A 23293-nucleotide genomic window follows, 5' to 3' on the forward strand; every position below is an offset into this window, starting at 1 on the left:
AGGCCCGCCAGAACTTGGAGGTGAACTGTGTGCCCCTGTCGGTCACCACACGTGCGGGGCATCCGTGTAGCCTGTACACGTGGATGAGGAAGAGTTTGGCTAGCTGTTGTGAGGATGGGACCGACGTGCAGGGGATGAAGTGGGCCTGCTTTGAGAAGTAGTCCTTCACCACCCAAATGGCCGTTTTCTTCTGGCTGGGTGGGAGGTCCACTATAAAATCCATAGAGATTTCCTCCCATGGGCGGGAGGGTTCTGCCACCCGTTGCAATAGCCCCGCGGGTTTGCCTGGTGCCCGTTTGGCCCTAGCGCACGTTGGGCAGGACGCCACGTAGGTTTTTACGTCTCGCCTGAGCGCGGGCCACCAGAATTGGCGCCGTGTTAGGTGTAGGGTCTTGAGGAACCCAAAGTGTCCCGCTTGCTTGGCGTCGTGTGACCTATGCAAGATCGCCTGGCGTTGCGAGTCCGGGACGTAGATTCTGCCTTCCCCCCATGCCAGGTCTTGCGCCATCGTTACCTTGTCGGGGTTCGCCAGGAACCAGGGGTCGGTTTTGAGGGCGGCGGCGAGGTCCGTGCGCATTCCCCCTGGTAGTTGCGGTTGGCTTCTTTCAGTCGCCGGTTGTCCCGCCGTCGGCTGCGCCGTAGCGTCGAGCTGCCTCCGTGCGCCGCTTCGGGTGGTCACGGCCATCCCCAGTTGCGAGGCGGATAGGACCGTCCCAATGGTGTCTGGGGCGGGCTCTTCGTCTTGGGGCAGTCGGGAGAGGGCGTCGGCCAGGAAGTTCTTCTTGCCCGGCATGAACTTCAGCTGGAAATCAAAGCGGCTGAAGAATTGGGCCCATCGGACCTGTTTTGGGCTAAGGCGTCTAGGCGTTCGTAGGGCCTCGAGGTTCCGGTGGTCCGTCCAGACCTCGAATGGTTGGGTGGCTCCCTCGAGTAGGTGTCGCCATGTCTCTAGTGCCGATTTCACCGCGAAGGCTTCTTTCTCCCAGACGTGCCATCGCCTCTTTGTCTCGGAGAACTTCCTTGACAGGTAGGCGCATGGTTTCAGGAGCCCCGTGGAGTCTTTCTGTAGCAGGATGGCTCCCAGGGAGAAGTCTGAGGCGTCGGCTTGGACCACGAACGGCCGTTCTGGGTCTGGGTGCGCGAGGATTGGCTCCGTAGTGAACAGCGCTTTCAGCTTGTCGAATGCGGTCTGGCACGCGGGAGTCCAATTCAGCACTGTGCCTGGGTTCTTGGCGCGTCGGGTGTCCCCCACCCCTTTGGTTTTGAGGAGGTCCGTTAAGGGGAGGGCTATCTCAGCGAACCCCCGGGCGAATGACCTGTAGAAATTCGCGAATCCCAGGAAACTCTGTAGTTGCCGTCTGTTGCGGGGCCGCTCCCAGTTTAGCACCGCTTCGACTTTTGCGGGGTCCATTTCGATGCCGTCCCCGGAGATTCGATACCCCAAATAGTCTAGGCGCTCTTTGTGAAACTCGCACTTTGTAGGCTTCGCATAGAGCTGCGCCCTTCTGAGCTTGTCGAGGACTTGCCTGACTAAGGTTACGTGTTCCTCGTGTGTTTTTGTGTAAATAAGGACGTCGTCGATGTAGACCAGGACCCCTTTAAACAGATGTTCATGCAGTACCTCATTGATGAGCTGCATGAACACCCCAGGGGCCCCCGCGAGTCCGAAGGGCAGTACCTTGTACTGGAAAGCGCCTAGGGGGCAGTTAAACGCCGTCTTCCATTCGTCCCCCTCCCTGATTCGGATGCGATAGTACGCCTCGCGAAGGTCCAATTTGGAAAAGACTTTGCCCGTGGACAGGTGGGCGAGCATGTCCTTCACCAGGGGTAAGGGGTATTTGTTGGACAGGGAAGCCGCGTTTAGGCCCCGGTAGTCGGTGCAGAGCCGTAGGGTCCCGTCTTTCTTCTCCCGGAATAAGACGGGGGCTCCGACCGGTGAGCATGCTGGCTCTATAAATCCCCTGTCTAGGTTTTTATCGATGAACTCCCGGAGGGTTGCCATCTCCTTCGGGGTCATCGAATAGATTTTTGGTCGAGGTAAGGGGACGTCGGGCAGTAGGTCGATCCGGCAATCCGTCTTGCGGTGGGGGGGTAGTTGGTCAGCCTCTGCCTCTCCGAAGACCTCGGAGAAGTCGGCGTATTGTTCTGGTAGGTCTGCTGGGTTAGCGGCGTTGTCTTGTGTGGTCGCCTCCGCTCGTCCTACCGTGGGGTTGCTTTTGCCGGCTGGAACTGGTGCTCGATACTCGCCGTCGCCGAATGTGAAGGTGCGGGTCGCCCAGTTGATCCGCGGGTTGTTTGTCGCGAGCCATGGCATCCCCAGGACTGCAATGGGCCGTCCGATGTGCGTGACTACGAACGATGTGCGCTCAGTGTGAGTGCCCATTTGCAGGGTGACCGGCTCGGTTTGTAGCGTGGCTGGTTTCCCTCCCGCTGTAGAGCCGTCCAGCTGGTGGAATGCCAGCGGCGTGGGGAGGGGGAAGCAGCGGAGGTCGAGTTTGGCGACTAGGTCGGGGTGGATGAGGTTTTTTGAGCACCCCGAGTCCACTAGTGCCGCGGCCGTGGTGGCTCCGTTGCCGGCAGAGAGTTGAATTGCTGCCAATATTACGGAGCTTTTGTCGTTTCGTTGAGGTGGTCCGCGTTGCTGTCCCACCGCCTGCCTTGCCACGCGTCTCAGAGCAGGCGGGGAGCATTTCCCGCCGGCTGGTCGGGGTCGGTATTGTCCTCTTCCCCCCAGTAAGCGTCCCAGCCCTCTTTCGGTGTCGCTGTGGCCACGGTCATTCGGCGGTGAGGCGGCGGCCCCGGGTTGGGTGGTTTGGGGCTAATTTTCGGGGTGGGCTTGGGCGCGCTGGTCGGCGGTCGGTTGGCGAAGCAGTCCGCCGTCTTGTGCCCTAATTTGCCACACCTCCCGCAGGGCTCCCGGTTGAACTTCTTTTTAGGGTATATGGGGCCGGCCATCCCCCCGTGTGGTGCGGGTACCTTTTTCCCGGCATCGTTTGTGTCTTCCGTGGTTGTCATGAGGAAGGTGCGGTGCGCGTGTTCGGCTTTCCCCACGAGGTGGATCCACCCGTGTAACGTTTCTGGGTCGTCGCGGTAGAGGGCCCATTGGAGAACGTCGCGGTTGAGCCCCCTTTTGAAGATTTCCAGCAGGGTGGTCTCGGACCAGTCGCTGACCTTCCCCGCGAGGGCTTTGAACTCCAGGGCGTAGTCAGGGACCGTGCGGGTGCCCTGTTTAAGTCTTTGGAGTGCGCTTTTCGCCCGTACTTTGGCTAGGGGGTCTTCGAAGTAGTTTTTCATCTCTTTGATGAAAGCAGGGAAGGTGGCGAGGGCGGGGGAGCTGGACTCGTACAGTTGGACGTACCAGTCCGCCACCCTGTCTTGGAGTTTGATCGCCACGGCGGCGATCTTGTCGGCCTCGGAGTCATAGGAGTGTCCGTGCCTCCCCATGAACTCCCTAGCGTTGGTCACAAAAAACGAGAGTTTTGTGGGGGTCCCATCGAAGAAGATGGGGAAGTCCTTTGGGGCCCGGGCGTTTTGTGCGGCCCCGCCTCTCGCTTCTCGGGGTGTGGTGTCGGCCGCCTGTGCCGTCTGCTGGCCCTCCGCTGGCCCGTGTGGGTTCGATGCTTCGCTCGGGGTGTGGGCTTGTGCGGGGACGTCGTTGGGTGGCACGGGGGGCATAAGCGCCTGGAGCATGGTCCGGAGTTCCGTCAGCTGAGCCCGCATGGCCGCGAGTTCAGCTCGTGCCTCCTCGTCCACAGCCCGCGCCGCCGCTGGGGCCGGTTCCGTTGGCGCGTCCTCGGGGGTGGGTTGCCGGCGGGGTTCATCGTCCCTCTGCCGCGGGTCCGCTTCCTCCGCCGTCTGATGGGTGTCTCCGTCGTCCTCCGTGTTGAGCGCCGTGGGGCTGTCGCTCCACGCCCGTTGCTGGGGTGCGATGTGGGGCGCGGGGTCCTCCGCTGGTTTCGGAAGTCGTGCTGCTCCCTCCCGCGGTCGGGTTGCCTCCGTCGCCATCTCCCCTTGGGGTTGGAGCTGAGGCTCGGGTCGGGTGGGGTGGGCGTCCATGGCTCCGGGAGTCCGCGGTGCCTCTGGCCTTGGTCGGTTCTCCTCTGTCTCTTGCCGCGCGGCTCGCCCTCCTTGCCCGCGCCGTTCCGGCCTCATCTTGCTGGTCTTCTCGCCGTCTACTCCTCCCGCGGCTCGTTGTCGTCCGGTGGGGCTCGGCGAGGCTGAGTTTATGACTCTCAGCTTTATGTCATGCGCTGCCTCCCCCTGAATAACATTCAGACACTGTTTTGCGAATCAGGCTCTGGTTTATTGCAGGGCAGGTACAGCGTTGGTAGAAAAAAGCTGAGAGTGACAGGAGCGCGCCGGTGCGGGGTTTAAATACCCCGCGCCGGTCAGCGCCCCCTCGCTCACGGTCACGTCACCCCCCTTTGTCCCATGCGTTGCCCTGCCGGTGGGTGAGGGTTTCCGGGATCGCCCATCATCAGGTTTCCATTCTTCTGCTGATTGCTTTCAGCTGGGCGATCCCCGTTGTATTGCCGCTGATGGTTTGGGTGGCTCCGTGATTCATTTGGCTATTGTTTGTTGGCCGTTAGTCGTTGTAGGTTGATGGCTACTTAACTTGTACCCCTTCACCTATTTCCTTGTCATTGTCATGAGTGCCATTGCGCTGATGACTTTAGCTCAACGGCACTCATGACACTCCATGGATGTAGTATCTTGCTAAGAGTGTGAGATAGAAATGGAATGTTCTAGCAGGACCCTGTTTAAAAAAACACTAAAATTATGCAAACAGAAAGGAATATAAAAAGCACTTCTTGCCCTGACAAGGTAGAATTGCTATGCCAGTATCTTTCTTCACCTTTTAATTTTCCAAAGTTTTCAACATACTTACCATTTTTATCCATCATCAAGCTTTCTCATTATCACATTTTTATTTTGTACCATACCTATATATTTATCTTTTTAGCCAAAAGGCTTTTTCTACATTCTTGTTTGGCTCAATTTCTCTAACAATTCTGTCCACTTTAACATCTTTGAATTTTTCTTAGCATTGAAATAACAGGTTTAATATTTAAGTATGTTTTGGGCCACCCCTTTAGTGAATTGTCCTTAGGACAATTAGGACAGTGTCTCAACTGTTTCCAGTCCAAAACCTTGTTTTTGCAGAATTGGTATTTGGTCTTATGTTAATATAGTTCTCCATTACCAACCATTTTGCAAATATTGAGAGGATATCCATTGCCAAATATTTAGGTCCTAGACCTCCACTGTCGGAAGAGTGTGCCATCTAAATTATAAAGCTGAGGCAAAGCACCTCAAAATAATACTGTACTAGATGAAATGAAATGTATAGCTAAAATGTTCAACAACTTCTGACAAAAGCTTCTTAGAAGACATATAAGAAAAGCTTGTAGAGGCAATATTTTCTGTAGGCAGGTTTCATCTTATGCCCTTATCGTTTTGATAGTCATCAATATTTTAACATCTTACCAGTTGGATTATTGAAATGCTTCACATTTAGGAATCCCCTTGAAGATGAGTCAGAAGCTTCAAATGATTTAGACATCAAAATATCTAAGCTATGCTGTTTCAGGTTTGGGGGCACTGAGTTCCCCTTCCCTGCTAGAGATCAGTCTCTGTTGTAGGTCATTAGAAAGTGAGTCAGATTTTATCAAAACCACTTTATCAGTATAGAAATTAAGCAAAAGAGATGGGGGACAATCTCAACAGAACGTCTATTCTCTCTTTTATTATAAAAATATAATAAATCTGTTATTTCAGCAGCCCAGTTCAGTGCACTAAACTGTCAAAGAAATTCTGCTGAATTTGCAATCTCCTCTTATGAGTGACAATCAGCAAAAGACATTCCTTTTTTTTTTTTCAAATCTAGTAGCTTACAACGTCAAATGCTTTTTTTCTACAGCATTATTAAAGCCTGTTACTTGATTGGGGAAATCATATGCACATTGTTTTCAGCATTACGCTGAACACTTGTTCCTCGCATCTATGCCAGAAGTCCCAAAAGGCTTTTACTCTTAATTTTTGCAGGACAAGAGTATTTAACACGTTGGTAGTAATTCTTATAATAGATATTAAGGACTCATTTTATATGGATAAATCACTAAACATTTAAAATGTGAGTAAAATAAATGTATTTGAAAATTGGAAAGGATTACAAAACAACCAAGACTGGGTTTGTTTATGGAAAGTTAACTTGATAGCAAACCCAAACTTTGTTTCTTTATAGTTACCTAAACTTACTTATTTGACAGAGGAAATCTTTGTAGATCATGTATGCATTTCACTTATATATATAGTCATTTTATAAGAAAAAAGAGTTCTCATAGTTACATGAAATAAAGTTTGTTTATTTCAGTGGAATTTAATTCCAGGTATGTTTTAATTTCCAGATAGGAACATTCAAAGGCAAAAATGTAATAAATTGATGGAGTGATTATATGGGAGTATCAGCATCTACATTCTACAGCAATGCAAAAGCAGATCCAGAGAAGATGACTTTTGCGAACCCAGAACACATATACCATAGTTTACCTTTTAAGAAACAAAATTGCTTTAAACAAAGATCAGAACTTTATTATTATATATTTTTTATTTTATTATTTATTTTATTATAATTATTGGGCTAGAGATAAAATTTTAACCCCAAAGTATAAGCAATGCAAGTATTAATCAGAACCCTGGAATTAGGAATTGTTCAATTTAATTTGAAATCTTCATGTTCAATTTCACCAATATGCATAGATTATTTCAAGTTTATGAGGAACTATTAGTTTAAAAGAAGATACTGGGAATATTGCTTGGCACATCCATTATCAGCTCCCCCAGAACTGAAATGTGGATTACCAGCATTAGGTAGATTCAACGTAACAGTTCAATTTGACCCTAACCAGGAATTATTTTTTCATTAGATAGCAATCCTAACTAGAATTAAAGGTTTTATTTGACAGAAAGTAAGAAGGGACGCGGTAGCACTGCGGGTTAAACCGCTGAGCTGCTGAGCTTGCCGATCAGAAGGTCAGCGGTTCGAATCCGCATGACGGGGTGAGCTCCCGTTGCTAGTCCCAGCTCCTGCCAACCTAGCAGTTCGAAAACATGCAAATGTGAGTAAATTAATAGGTACCGCTTTGGCGGGCAGGTAACGGCGTTCTGTTCAGTCATGCTGGCCACATGACCACGGAAGCGTCTACGGACAAACGCCAGCTCTTCGGCTTTGAAACGGAGATGAGCACCGCCCCCTAGAGTCGGACACGACTGGACTTAATGTCAAGGGAAACCTTTACCTTTACCTTAAGAAGGAATACACTAGACTTTTTACATGAATATTGATTTAAATCAATTACCCTCAAACTATTATGACAATTGTACTAATTCTTATATATTGATGTACTTTTCCTTTTCAATCAATACAAGAACAATTAATTTATTATCATTTTAGGTATGCGTAACATAATATTTTCAAGTGGGCAGGTTGTTTCAGGTTTAGTTTGGGAATCTAATCAAAGTAAAGTTTGACTCCTAGTGACCATGTGGAAAGGTCCAAGTAGTTTTCTTTGGCAACAATATAGGAGTGCTTCGCCAATGCCTTCTTCCAAGCCAACCTCCCACCCCATTTCTAGTTTAGCCTACAGCCCTAGGATTTCCTAACAATTACTTATCAAGTATTAATCTTGTCCAAGCTCACTTTTCTTTGTTTTGGAGACCAGCTCTTCGATGCCACCTGTGGTGATAGGTATTTCATACGTATTGTAAAAAGGCTGGTTAAAATTCCATCTTAATCTACACTCATTGAAAATACAAGGTGTGAAGAGGGGCAGGAACTAAGACAGATGGGTAACTGAAAACATCAAAACTGTTTATTGTCTGCAAAAACCATGGCAACAAAAGTTAAATTTCCCAAATGTATAAACCTTAAAACAGTTCTTCACAATAAATACTACTGTTTGGCTTTCTCATCCCCAAATAACTAGGCTGAATATATTTAAACCTACTATGCTAATTTCAGTTGGGCCTGCTTTTCATTTATTTATGTAATTAATTGATAAACTCAATTGTACACTGATCTGTGACTAGAACTAGAGACTGAAGTGGCTAATGTATGAATCATTACTTCATATATTTGACCATGAAAAAAGACAACTGATTTTGATAATAGAGAACATTACTACTGTTAGGACTATTTTTCAATGGGATTGGCAATTAAAATGTCACAAAGGAACAATATACACTAAATGGTTACCTGGTTTCAGTCAATTCTGCTAATGTAACTGTTGCATGTCTTTTTAATTAAGCCATCATAAGCAACTTTTAAGTACATATTTTGCAAATACAAATGATCAGCACATTGTATTGTTACACAGTTGTCAGCTCTTAAGGAAACAGTTGATATTCAAGGGCATGAGTAGTTAAAATTAATACATGAGCAAAATTCGTATCTTACGTACTAAGAAAGATTCATATTCATTCTGTCAAAGTGATTTAGCAGCACCAGCTTTAGAAAGCCTTTAAATTAACTTAGTAGCATTGTGCTAATTTATGTCTGAAAAATATATTCTGAGACACTGGTAATCTAATATTCAAGGTAGACTACAAAGTTCCACTGGGAGATCTTAGGCAAACCACATTCCCTCGTGTCTCACTCATGTTGCTGTGAAGATAAAGTAGACATCCCACATGATTTCCTGACCCAAGATCCTTAGAAGAGTAGTTGGATAAGCATGTCTTTAAGATACACAACTGTAAAGTGTCTGCCCATTCACTGCTATTCCAAAGCTGAATTCCCCTATGTCTAAACCTATATAAGTATCTTAGTTTTTAAGTATTTGGACCTGCTGTCAGAGCAAACAGAATTAAACCACATATAAATGATGCAGTTAAGAAAATAAATTTATATATAAATCAAACCATTCACTGAATCTTTAATTTTGGCATTAATAAAAACATTACCAGTGGTAAGACTTTTAGTATTTCCATATCTACCACTTTCTTCCATCCACACATTTGTTTTTGTTTCTGAAGAGCCTATCTGTTTATTCAAGAAAATGTAAATATTTTCATTTTTACCTATCATAAGCTCCAAATAAATTCTCATCCCAAACTATTTTATATCATTTAAAGATCAAGAAGCTAATTGATACTATACAATGCAGGGTACAATATAGCAGACAGGCTTTATGGATTAAAAAAACCTTTTCCTCCCACATTAACAGCAGGATAAAATCTGTATCAACATCAAATATTTGGTATCATTTGATAGCAAATACTTATGTGGCAAGCAGTGTAGGAACTTCAGTACTTGTCAAGAATCCTCAACTTCAGAATTTGATGGGTAACTCTATAGTAGTACACATCTCGGTTTGCCTAGCATGCAAAGCAATAGTTTGTTTACCCATGACTTGTTGAATAAACTGTATTTTTCTATGTTCATACAACAAGATAAGCCATGTTAAATTGTACAGCTTAGTATGGTGTGTGAACACAATCTGTATAATGCAGCTGCAATCAAATGCATGTGATTTCTGAAGTTCCTGTTATCTCAGTTAAAAACATTAAGCTGTTGAACATAATTTTCATATGAAAACTGTTGCAGTCAATATATTCGTCAGAAAACACAATACTACAATACTAAGTACACCCAAATCCAATTTAGAATGTGTAAATATAGTATGATTGTATTAATCTTTGTTGAAAGTTTAGGTCTTTACCTCTACTCAAACTGGAAACAATTCATTTGTTTCTTTGACTTGGTATTCAGATTGAGGTTTTCAGAACTTAATATTTTACATATTCCAATAAAGAGTATACAAAATCCTTTATCAAATTGTACCTCATAATGAATGCAATCTGAAACTAAAATGAAACTTCCTTTTTAAAGAACATCTTATTGTGATGCAAAGATTTTAACTAAGTTGAATCTAAGCTTGCCCTTCCAGAAATAGCATCAATTCTTGTTTTTATGGTTAGATAGATAAAGGTTTTTCTTTCTTCCTGCAATCTGAGCACCATCCCTCCCAAATCTCTATAGCAATTTTCAGGAAGGGGGAAGAAAGAATGTGCTAAGCTAAACTCTCCCTAACCTTTCCAGTTGAAGCATCCCATAAGAACACTGTATCCAGCCCAATATACCTATATTAACACAATTTTTTGTTTTTATAGTGGGAAAATATTTTTAATTTGTTATGTGGTAAATGTATATCATTTAAAATGAATACCTTCAATTTGATGCCACCCAGCAATTAACTTCAATATTATCACTACCAAATACAGAATAGCTGTTCAAACATAAACAATTTTTGGAAATTTATTTTCTCTCCATACTGGGAGTATTATCTGTGAAAAGGAAACATTAAAACCTGTATAAAAATAACATGCAACTAAAGCTTATAAAGCAGATTCAGGTATTAAAATTTGTCGATAATGAATTCTTCTATTGTCTTTAAGGGATACTAGGAAAGTACACTACACCTGCCAACTGGATACTAACCTGAATTGGTATTTAATCAAAAATCTTGATAATTATAGGGCAATACTTTTTATTTCAAAAAATATGTCTTAGTGATGTTTATTGATCAAAACAGATAAACCAGTGTGAGTTTATAGTATGTATATTTACATACAGGTGTAAGAGTCTATGGTAGAGATAAAAATTGCTGTATTATTTCATTTAACTTTTGTGAGTCCAACTTCTGTTTCTGAAAGAAATATAAATACTTAAACATTGGGTAGATATTGGTGTGCTGTAACTACAAATGTTGTGCAGTTTCAGTCTTCTTAGGCATAAGTACTTGAAAACAAAATAATTGAGGTGGAAAGTTGGGATGTATTCCTCTCAGTTCCATTTAGATCTGCAAGTGTGAAAAAAAGATGTGAAAATGTTGCAACCAAAGTATAATTGCACAGGTCAGAACAGATAGGCAATATTATCTAGTAACAGCCAAAGTAAACTTAATCTGTTGTATTCAGAACCACCCCACTCAAACTGAAATTGCTCTCATTTAATTAATTAATTAATTATTTCATTTAGAAAATGTATATGGCCACCCATCTTACATATGAAATCTGGGTGGCTAACAACAACAAAAATAAACAACAATAAAATTTCTAATACCTCAACAAAAGACACCAAATGAAAACAGTCATAGTATGTGACTACTCAGGCACTATATAACTCAACTGCACACACCACACCTATATAATTTAATTACTTTTTATCATGTGCACAATACTGTTTTATTAAAATTTTCTATCTCAATGTCTGAAAAAAGCATTAATCTCTGTATGATTAGCACTGTTAAGATTTATAATCAAAATCTCAAGATTTGTAACACTAGAGCATAATGGACAATCTGTAATGTGGATCATTATAGTACTTCCATATAAGCAATTCTGCTCCATCTTTCAGAAATCCATTCACATACTAGGAACAAAAACTGCTTTTTAAGTAATTTATGAATGCATTAAATTACTGGGACTTGACAATCTCATCTCACCATGGGAAGTGCTTAGAGAAGGTCCTGGCAAACCACATAAAATCAAATTAAACCGCAACTGCAAGGAAGAAAGGTCAGTCCTAACTCTGAACAGAAGTTATCACTGTCTGCCTAAAATTTCAGGCCTATTTCATGCTGAAAAAAAGCCAAATTTGCTACGATTGTAAGCAAGGATAGCAACCCATAGGCTTCACGTGGTTGACAGCATCCCCAGATGACATCACCACAATCTGGTGGCAAAATGGCCAAATTTCAGTGGTGCAGCTACAGATCTTTTGAGGGAGGGTATTATAGGTGGAATGGCAGTGTTTGCCACTCAGAGGTCTCCCACTCCCACCCCCCCAGGTTTAAAAAAACCCCAACAGCATTCCTTCTAGTGACATCACAGCATCACCTACAACCTGTTGAATCCCAATTTTCCAAACATTGCTACCCTATGCTATAGGGGAAAAAAGTTGTAGAAAATTACTACAAGCCTATAGAACTTTACTTTGTTTTTAGATTTAGGATGTATATGTAGTTGGACTTATGGAGCAGGAATAGAACCTGTCCTTTAAGAACCTCTTAATTCTGTGTTAGGAGAACAGGTAGGGCAAATTAGGGCAGTCTTTTCAGTGAAAAGACTACCTTTATAAGCTCTCTAACTTTCACTATATCCCTGCTGGTTAATTCCTGTCCACCAAGGTAAGATATAGCAAAGCTGAAGATGAAAAGTATCAACACACATTCCCTTGGAAACCGCCACATTACTTTTAAGAAGAAATCTTTCTGGTTACTTACATCATCAATATCTTCATCGTCATCTCCAATATCATCAAACTGGATTTCATCATCATCACCAGGCCCAAATGTATCAGTTTCATTAATTTTGGCTATATAAAAATTAAAGTAAACTATGAATATATTTTTGAAAATGTTTTTGAGTAAGAGAGTAAGTATATGTGTGTCCTTTATTCACAGGGACTTGAGGAATTAGAATTTCTTACCATGCTCTGGAAGTTCTCCATATGCCTTCAGGCTTCTGGCTTCATCTGCATTGTATTTTAGAATGACATCAGCCTTGTTATCCTAGACAATATTGTTGTTGATAAAAATGATTTCAGATGACTAATTTTGTGAAAACTTAATTATGGTATTTTAAATACCTTCTCTTACCAAGCTATATCTAATGAGAAACACAATCCCTGACACCTTAAATACAAATTTATTCTGATTTGCCCTGTTTCATCTAATAATGAGAAAAGAACATTGTGGTAAATAGCTCACTAGATCCATGTATTCTTCAAACATGTATCAACATTATTAAAGCTATTACAGAGAGACTGAGCTATATACCAAGTTCTACTTACATTATTAGGTAATGCAAAGCAAGCTACCCACTCAGCCTCAACCCTTTGTACTTTGTACTGTGATGAGTTATGTACTATGCTACATAACTCCTGGTCTTACTACAAATATAGCCTAGGTGAGAGCCACACATTTACATACTAATGTTTAGTTTAAAGCTGAATCAATCAAGCACAGTCCATCCCTCTGTTATCCTGTAGCCTGTCGCTTATGTCACTGTCTCCTAATCATATCCTTATCCAACACTACCTGTTCATGACAAGATTCAATCTACCTGCAAAACTTCAGAAATACCAATGGTCAGAGAAAGATGTCTTCTTCCTATCCTGTAACCCCTGTCTTGTCTGTTTTGAAAGATAATGTCACACATCTGTACAATTTTGGTTTAAATAAACTATGTTTAAGCATATATTCCATAAATTTTAATTATTCTTTACCTTTTCCCTAAAACACCATTCAATATTTATGAAAAACATCCAAAAGGGGATAAGTATCCTTAGATTTCTCACATTCATTGAAAATAAAGATGAACATGACTAAATCAGTGTTTATGAGTACTACCTTCTGTTGACAAAAATTCAACTAAATCATTATCACACTGCATTATGTAATAATAGTGACAACATAATATAAAATAATTACCTGGTAGTCTCTTAAACCCACCAATATGATATCTGATGTATTTATCCAAACCTAAAAATCAAAAGAAAGAACTGAAAAAAAATCTATTTCCATTATTATGAATTTCTGACTTGAAAAGCTTAATGAAATTTAATCTTTAAAAAAGTGCAATTGGCTGAGCATTAACAATAAACCTTGACGGATGCTATATAATTCAAGTACTTGATCATCTGCTTAATAACAACATGATGCTGTGCATAATGTTGTACAGTATTGTAGAGGTAAAATCACAATTGGGCCTACCTGCATATCTTCACATTTAGTTATGCAACCTGCATAACTAATAGGAACAAAAAGTAGCAGTGCATCAGCAGGATGCTGCTTTCAACTTTCAAAATTCTGACTAATATTTAAAAGTTAGGGTAATGTACTTCAGCACCTATTCCATTCATCTGGCACCACTGCGGCTTTGGGCTACACTGTGTAACACTGTTACATTGCGCTTCATGGGTTCTGTCAAACCATTTAGGGTCATCCATGATTGGGCAGAATCAAAACCCAGAGCACTTCCATTGTTCCAGGTTTTGGATGAAACAAAATCCAAACAGGCAGGTAAGGCAGGTATGATGTACATCAACTCCTCTCTCTTCTCCTCCCCTCCCCTCCAGCTCCAAGCACAGCATATCTCACTGGCTGGCTCAGCCTTTTTCCTTCAGCTGCAGATCCAGTTCCCTGGCTTTTTTCTGGCTCCCACTTAACCACTTCTACCCAGATCAAAACAACCCTATCTTGTTCGGTGTCTGGATCAAAATAAAACATCTGAAAAAGACATTTCAGTTCAGGCATGGAAAATCCAAAATCAGAGTTCAAATTCATCACAGGACATATTGCATTTTCCTAATATAGAACCTCTACAGGCATAAGGAGTTAGAGCAGACAAAGGCACAGCAAGAATAAAAGATGTATAAAAAGGGAAACCAAAGAAAGCAGTGATAAAATTGGCAAATGTACCTGTCAGAACAGAACACAGGATAATGAAATGCTTTTGAGTCACTAGTTCTACATGTAAAGCAAGTGTGCTATGAAATGCAAAGGTCACTCCACCAAATCAAGTTCTTGGAATCAGTAGCAGGACATACTCATTAGCTGTTTAACTTTAATATACCCACATATTTGGGGTTGCCCATACATCAGAATGGTTTAACATACCTTTTTTCTTAACTTTCCTCTGATATGACATAGCCTCTTTACACCATCAAAACATAATGCCTCCAGTCTGCCATTTCCCAACATCTTGATAACTTGGGCATATTCTGGAAGACATGATTTAGCAATTGGGCTTTGATAATTGTATAGATTTTGTAACACAGTTATAGCTATTAAATCAGCAAGAAGCAGTCTCAAGATTTTAATACATGATAGTTGATTTTAAAATTCTCATACCACAAAGTAGCTATAGTTAATATATTTGAATTCCTTTATCCATCAACTGACTCATATTTCACATACTGAAAAAGCAAAGCTTATATTTAGGTATTTCAGTTAGATTTGAGGTGTGAGGGTCTTAAACAAAATACATCAAAAGATCCAGGCCTGATCTCACCCACGATGTTTGCTGTCCAACTAATTATCTCTTTCCCTTTCTCAGATTCGAGGAAAGTAGTGAAATATTGAGCCATATTCTGTCAAATATGAGAATCCAGATGGGTAAGAACAAACTAAATCCAGGTAAGGTAAACTTACTGTAGGCTTGTAGTCCTTATTATCTTTTAAATTAAAATATTTACAATCAAAAAGCATCTATAAACGTGAGCTGATACAACAGTTGGTCACTCTTAAAACATATTGCTGTATGAGGTCTCTATTCCCAGCTTTTTTCAATCTCAATTCAAGCTGTTGCACTTTATAATGCTAAGGATAGGAGTACGTGAGAGTTAACCTATGTCTGCAGTGGCATCTCTTGAGTATTTGTGTGTCAAAAAAATCAAGATGGCAGACATGGCGTTGTGATGCAAGCCCTGCCCCTTTTGTGTATGTGTCAATGCCGCACACACATACAAAACAGATAGAGCTTGTATTAGGACACCACTTCCACCATCCAGACTTTTTAGATCATTACTAGTATTTTATTTGTGCTGATTTTGTATTTTGGTTCTCAGTTTTGCTGTATGATAACGAGTTTCTTTAGTTGAGAATTGTTGCATTTTCATTTTAACATGAGAATAGTTATAAGGGAAAGAAAAAAGCGTCTATAGAGTTGAGAAGAAATAAAAGGAATAACATTCAATCTCAAACTTGAGACAGGCAGTTGTCTTAGTCTATTTACTCAATTGCTACCATATACATATCAATTATCTTTCATTTCAGTTTATAGCACATCCTAAATTCTATTCTGTAAATATATAGTTCAGGTAGTCCTCATTCAGCAACTGCCTTGTTTAGCAACTGTTCACAGTTACAACGGTGGTGAAAAAGTAACTTTACTGCTAATCCTCGCATTTACGACCTTTGCAGGTCTGTAAAGCAAAGGAAAGCTGAAGTAAGATCACATGCATCGTTGCGGTTTCACTTAGCAACCACTAATAGGAACAATAAATTAAGATTTATAGGGAAATACGGTTAAGATGATAGCATAAGAACTCCAAAAGTAGTCTTGTTTTCAAGTGAGAACCCTATATATATAAATAATTCAAAGCAGCTGTTTTCTTTCTCCCATGCTTTTGTTGTACAAGGGAGAAAGCCTGGCTAATGTGTACAGAACAGTTGCTAGTTTCTGTATCAATGCAAGAATTCACTTTCACAAATGTGATTCATCTAAGCTGATTGCCTCAATAAATCCTGCTTAGTGGAGATAGCAATGGAAACATTTTAGTAAATTGAAATAAATATGCCTTGTCATTCATTCTGAAACATTAGTTGGGTTGGTCACTCTGTAATTATTATATAAATGTAATATTCTAGACTTTTCTTTAGATATTAGACAAGAGCTGCCACCGGGGAGATAGAACCTACTGTATCTGCCTTCCCTCCTAAATTTTTTGTTCAAATACTGCTACAGGCCATTAACTAGCTCCATATTAATAAAAACAGCCTTTCAGAATGTGAGATTATCTCTATAACACATTTGTATGGTCTGTGTGAAGGTAGTTGGCTTGCTTCCTTTCTACTGAAGGTAACTCAAAATTCAGAATACTTGGAAAGTAGGTTAGGATAGGTTTCCGTCATACTTCACTGTAATGTAGCTCATTAGCATTTAGAGTTTCATACAGCAAATATAGCATTCTGGGGAGGTGAAAGCAAACTCCAGGCCCATAAAATTTCACAAAGCCCCATAATCCACCAAAGCTGAAACAGTAATCATGAGGCTGACCTGACTGCTGAATTAATGAGATGAAAAAAATGGAAAGTGCGTTGAAGAGAACTGGGGCAGTTTTGGCTACCCCTCAGGCCAACTGCTTCATTGGCTTATGGCCTTCCATTTCCTGTCTTGGCTATTTTTTTATTTCTTTTAATGACAAGTGTTCTGGTTGACCACAACAGACAAAGGCTTCCTCTTCTGTGGGGCGGCTTTTCTTCCTCTGTTAAACACAGGAATGTCCTATTCAGCTCCACTGTCTCTCCTGCTAAAGATTTTGGCACTGGTCTACTTAGGACTTGATTGGGTGCCTATTTGCCCTTCCAAAAGGAGCATGTAAAGGCTCCATCACTGAGCCCTGCATCAACATGTTTTGCATGAGAGCTTGGAGCATGATGGTTTTTATGCTCTGGCTAATTCTTCCAGTATCATATCCTGACCCATTACCATGATGACTTATTTTATCTCTATCAAGGGCTATTAGTCTTTGAAGTCTTCAAATCTAGTTGCAAGGAAATAACAACAAAATGGGGGTATTTCTCTATCTCCTGTTTATGAGCATCCCAGAGATATCTGGTTAGCCAGTCTAAGAACCTAAGTCTCTTAAGAGACTATCTTTGTTCAAGACTATCTGAATAAAGATAGTCTCTGGACTGATGCAGCAAGGCTATTCATATATTCATGTCCATTCTGGAGCCACCAGTTTACACCCACTAGAATACCAGACCACAGGCCTTTGAACTGGACACAGGTTTCAAATGCACTTGTTTGCAATATCAGCCTTCAAAGGTACTTCAAAAACTGAACACATTTTTCTTATGAAACTTACAAACTCTATGCAGAGAAACCATCTCGCTTCACAGATGAAGAAAAAATGTCCTTTGGATTAGGAAAGGAACACAGGAATGTTCTCTGCACTTCCATATTTTAAAAAGGGAGAAGCCAGGCATTTCTACCATGGTGGAAGGGGAGGAGGAATTTGGACCACATACTGATTTAACTGAATCTGCACAACTATAGCAACTGCTGTTAATTCTGCAACTTAGCTGTGGGATAAGGCTATCCATCCTACCTTTTTATTTGTGGCTGCAACAATCTGACAGCCTAGTTAGGCTTCAGCTAAAAGAAAACAGGAAATCTAGCATTCCACTAAATTGAAAAGGATCAGTCAATAGCAACGTGAGTCAGCCTGAGTGTCAAAATTTCAACAAGCAGTCCCAGTACAATAGTCAACTTCCAAGGGAGAGTTGGCTGCAGTTTTATATCCAGTCTAGGGATCAGGAATTCATGCAGCGCACATGACATACAGCTTCAAGGTAGGTTGTCATAGCAGTATTCCACCAGAAGGGTAACCCTCTGGGTGTTCCCAATTTTCCAGTCCTGATTCACTGGAGTCAAGACTTTGTAAAGCTTCAGCTCCCATCATTTCCCTTCCCAAGCAAGCTGCCACTCCTTTGCCTTGTTATCCTTTTGTTTCCACATGCTCCCATTGGAATTCCTAAGTGCTGGGGTCCTTGACTCCAATTCCACGTGAGAATCCTCTATAGTGGAGTCAGGAACAGGAGTGCATGAAGACAGAGAGCAACTACATGTTCTTTCTCTACTGGAACTGGGGCTCAGTTCTCTGGTTTCACAATTGACAGTTTTCTCAGCTTGCTCATCATCCAAGAAAAGAGATGTGTCCAAATGAGCCCTGGCAGAACAATCCAACTGCTGAGCTGGAATGCTTCAATGAATCAAAAGCCTTGGCAGCAACAGTTCAGCAGGGAGTATTATAAAAGAGCACTATTTGCTATCTGTCATGATTGCTGTCGCTTGTAAAAACAAAACAAACAACCCCCCTTCCATTATTCACAGAGGAATATTCTCACACATGTACATGTATATATATGCACATCAGCCCAGCAGCTAGAATATTAAAAGCCTGGACATTTCTATCCCTTCAATTAAAAATAAAATTTATTATAGTAAACTAACACAAGAGATCTTATGCTAAGACATTAAATCTGCCCTAAAAAGCTCTTCCAATCTCCCCCCCAACGCCACAGCTCACATGGTCAAAATTGGGGTAAAGATCTAACAACATCGAGGATCTCCCACCTTAGAGCAGCGTCTGGTGTTATATTATGGCATTCAGTGTAATACAACAGTTGTATTCAATTCATTTTTTTAATGTGATACTAGTTAAAAAACAAAAAAAGATTTTAAGCTAAACTGAAATAATTTACCTTCTACAGTATCAATACAATCTTCTGCAAGAATACAACAAATAAGCCTTCCTTCTAAGTAGGTCACTGAAAATGACAGACTGCTTAATGTTATTAATGTTAGGAAGTGAAAAAAGACAATACATCTCACCTTGTCCATCCTCTTTGAAAACCAACTCTCTTTTTTCAGATTCATTCTCATTCTTACCTCGCCGTCTGTTTTTACCTCCCTTTCCTAAAGTGCAAAAATTAAAAAATAGTATTAGGCATAATCTGAAACCTTCCAAGAAAACCACTGTTGAGAAATCAGGGCCATGTTAGCTGGTCTCTAGAAAGACCCCTTATACTTTTTCCACAGAGTCTGAAATTATTATGATACACTAGATTTCCATTTAATACAAAATATATACCCAGATTAAAGTAATTAATATTGATAAAAAATTCCAAAGATACTTAAATCTTGAAATTAACAATAGCAACTGCAATGAGCAACTGTACAAAAATTTAGATGTTTACATGCAAACTTGGAACCATGCTCTAAAATAATCTGTAGTCCAGATTTGCCTAGTCTAGTGGTGTTGGAAACTGGAACTCCTAGCCCACATAGCCAGAATGGCTAGAGATTATGGAAGTACAACTTCCCAGATACTTCAGATCAGTAAAATCTACCTTAATCAATTACTAAGCAAGCTATGCACAACCTTGAATTTAATAAAACAAAAGTAATTTTAATATTTTAGTTCACCGATATCTGCAAATCCTGGTATATTTCTCTTTCTAACTGTGTAGGAGAAAGAAAGTGAGCCAGGGTGCTTTCTAAATATTTTGTATGCGTGTGTGTGTGTGTGTGTGTGTGTGTACACACACAGATATACAGATGTACATATATGCAGTTAAGAACAGCTTCCATTATGAATGTGTAAAAAAATATACAATCACAATTTAGTTTTCGCTGTAGTGAAATTCTCATTCTCAATATTAAAACAATAAAAAAAATCAGTTATTCAGTGTTCCATTAATGTGTGATCTTTTTAAGCATCACAAGGAAGCATTTCCTGACAATAAAATAAACAGTAGAAACACTTTCTAACTCTTCATTTAAGCAGTTCTGAAATGTATGTTTGTACCCTTCTATTCATACAGACAAGAGATACAAGGCCAACATTTCTTTTTAAAAAATCCAGGTATCAGCTGCCGAGCATTGAGACAATAAAAAGAATATTAAGTGTCTAAAAGCCAATAAATCAAGGCCAGCCTATGAAACATAGCATTAAATCAATACAATCTCTCATTTGCGTTAAATGTAAAATACCGGGTCAATCAGGAAGCATCAACCTGTGTACGGTTTTACACTTAGCAGTAAGCTCCACTTTATTAAACAGCGATTATTTATCTCTGAGAATTATGTAGCAGCACATCACTGGAAGAAGTTCTATTACTTCAAGCAGGACTTATTCCTGAACCAACTATCTCACGAAAGGGCTGCAGCTGGAAACAAGGGGAAAAGCGCACGGCGAAACACGTGGAAAAGCGAAGTTCCCGCACAAAACTGAAGCCCTTGGAAAAGCCCCCCGTGGTCCCAGCGAGCAGGAAAGAGCCAGGCCGACGGAGGCGAGCGGCGCCTTCTCCTCGGGCGGATTCAGCTATAGATAACGGGCGGGGGGACGGGGTGTCTCTCCGGAGGGGGAGAGGAGTCGCGTGGAAACCAAATGGGGGGGCCAGCAGGCCTCACCTTTATTCTTCGGCATGGCGGCAGCTAGCGGTCAGAGGACACAGCCTTGTCAAGCCCGACCAGAACGGAAAGGACCCTTTTCACACCCCTGGCTCAGACAAGGAGCAAAAGAAGGAGAAGCGTGACGGCGTGACGTCGCGCGACAGCGGAAAAAGGAGATGCGGCCTCGGCCAAAGCCCTCCGAGAGGAAAGGCGGAAGAAAATCTCGGCCCCAGAATGCGCTTCGAACTCGGTCGACTTCCTCCGGGCGCTCGCAGGCCATTCTAGCGCCCGCCTCTGGTGGGAGGACTCATTGGTGGGGAAGGTGCTCCTAGGGGCAGGGATGCCTGTTTACTTGGCATCATTGTGATTTATCCATAAGCATCAAAAGCACCTGTGAGGTTCCTTCCACGCAGACCATCGATGCGTGATTCATTGCTGCAATTTTACAGAGCATTCAGACTACCTCATCCTTAGCCGTCGCCCCCCTTGTTGTTTATTCGTTTAGTCGCTTCCGACTCTTCGTGACTTCATGGACCAGCCCACGCCAGAGCTTCCTGTCGGTCGTCAACACACCCAGCTCCCCCAGGGACGAGTCCGTCACCTCTAGAATATCATCCATCCACCTTGCCCTTGGTCGGCCCCTCTTCCTTTTGCCTTCCACTCTCCCTAGCATCAACATTTTCTCCAGGCTGTCCTGTCTTCTCATTATGTGGCCAAAGTATTTCAGTTTTGCCTTTAATATCATTCCCTCAAGTGAGCAGTCTGGCTTTATTTCCTGGAGGATGGACTGGTTGGATCTTCTTGCAGTCCAAGGCACTCTCAGAATTTTCCTCCAACACCACAGTTCAAAAGCATCGATCTTCCTTCTCTCAGCCTTCCTTATGGTCCAGCTCTCGCAGCCATATGTTACTACGGGGAACACCATTGCTTTAACTATGTGGGCCTTTGTTGTCAGCGTGATGTCTTTGCTCTTAACTATTTTATCCAGATTTGTCATTGCTCTTCTCCCAAGGATTAAGCGTCTTCTGATTTCCTGACTGCAGTCAGCATCTGCAGTAATCTTCGCACCTAGGAATACCAAGTCTTTAACTGCTTCTACATTTCCTCCCTCTATTTGCCAGTTATCAATCAAGCTGGTTGCCATAATCTAGATTTTTTGGAGGTTTAGCTGCAAGCCAGCTTTTGCACTTTCTTCTTTCACCTTCATCATAAGGCTCCCTCTTCGCTTTCAGCCATCAAAGTGATATCATCTGCATATCTGAGATTGTTAATGTTTCTTCCAGCAATTTAAACTCCAGCCTTGGATTCCTCAAGCCCAGCATGTCGCATGATGTGTTCTGCATACAAGTTGAATAGGTAGGGTGAGAGTATACAGCCCTGCTGTACTCCTTTCCCAATCTTAAACCAGTCCGTTGTTCCGTGGTCTGTTCTTACTGATGCTACTTGGTCGTTATACAGATTCTTCAGGAGGCAGACAAGATGACTTGGTATCCCCATACCACTAAGAACTTGCCACAATTTGTTATGGTCCACACAGTCAAAGGCTTTAGAATAGTCAATAAAACAGAAATAGATGTTTTTCTGAAACTCCCTGGCTTTTTCCTTTATTCAGTGAATATTGACAATTTGGTACCTAGTTCCTCTGCCTTTTCTAAAGCCAGCTTGTACATCTGGCAATTCTCGCTCCATGAATTGCTGAAGTCTACCTTGCAGGATCTTGAGCATTACCTTACTGGCATGTGAAATGAGTGCCACTGTTCGATAGTTTGAACATTCTTTAGTGTTTCCCTTTTTTGGTATGGGGATATAAGTTGATTTTTTCCAGTCTGATGGCCATTCTTGTGTTTTCCAAATTTGCTGGCATATAGCATGCATTACCTTGACAGCATCATCTTGCAAGATTTTGAACAGTTCAGCTGGGATGCCGTCGTCTCCTGCTGCCTTGTTATTAGCAATGCTTCTTAAGGCCCATTCAACCTCACTCTTCAGGATGTCTGGCTCTAGCTCACTGACCACACCGTCAAAGCTATCCCCGATATTGTTATCCTTCCTATACAGGTCTTCTGTATATTCTTGCCACCTTTTCTTGATCTCTTCTTCTTCTGTTAGGTCCTTGCCATCTTTGTTTTTGATCGTACCCATTTTTGCCTGGAATTTACCTCCGATGTTTCTAATATTCTGGAAGAGGTCTCTTGTCCTTCCTATTCTATTGTCTTCTTGCACTTCCGCGCATTGCTTGTTTAAAAATAATTCCTTATCTCTTCTGGCTAACCTCTGGAATTTTGCATTTAATTGGCCATATCTCCCCCTATCACTGTTGCCTTTTGCTTTCCTTCTTTCTTGGGCTACTTCTAGTGTCTCAGCAGACAGCCATTTTGCCTTCTTGGTTTTCTCTTTCTTTGGGATGTATGTTGTTGCCGCCTCCTGAACAATGTTGCGAACTTCTGTCCAGAGTTCTTCCGGGACCCTATCTACTAAGTCCAGTCCCTTAAATCGATTGTTCACCTCCACTGCATATTCCTTAGGAATATTAGTGAGCTCATAT

General features: G+C 41.9%; 1 protein-coding gene across 1 annotated transcript; it reads right to left on the minus strand.

Annotated features, from left to right (window-relative positions):
- Positions 1 to 6344: 6344 nt before the first annotated feature.
- Positions 6345 to 20984, minus strand: EIF1AX (eukaryotic translation initiation factor 1A X-linked). Its single transcript, XM_063305164.1, has 8 exons — positions 20767 to 20984; positions 19186 to 19269; positions 14682 to 14785; positions 13494 to 13544; positions 12491 to 12572; positions 12285 to 12376; positions 7327 to 10859; positions 6345 to 6989 (listed from the first exon to the last, which is right to left on the minus strand). The coding sequence occupies exons 1-7, from the start codon at positions 20780 to 20782 to the stop codon at positions 10854 to 10856; spliced, it is 435 nt and encodes a 144-aa protein (XP_063161234.1). The 5' UTR covers positions 20783 to 20984; the 3' UTR covers positions 6345 to 6989; positions 7327 to 10853.
- Positions 20985 to 23293: the final 2309 nt, after the last annotated feature.

The sequence above is a fragment of the Candoia aspera genome, chromosome 5 (assembly GCF_035149785.1).
Source record: "Candoia aspera isolate rCanAsp1 chromosome 5, rCanAsp1.hap2, whole genome shotgun sequence".
Classification (NCBI taxonomy): domain Eukaryota; kingdom Metazoa; phylum Chordata; class Lepidosauria; order Squamata; family Boidae; genus Candoia; species Candoia aspera.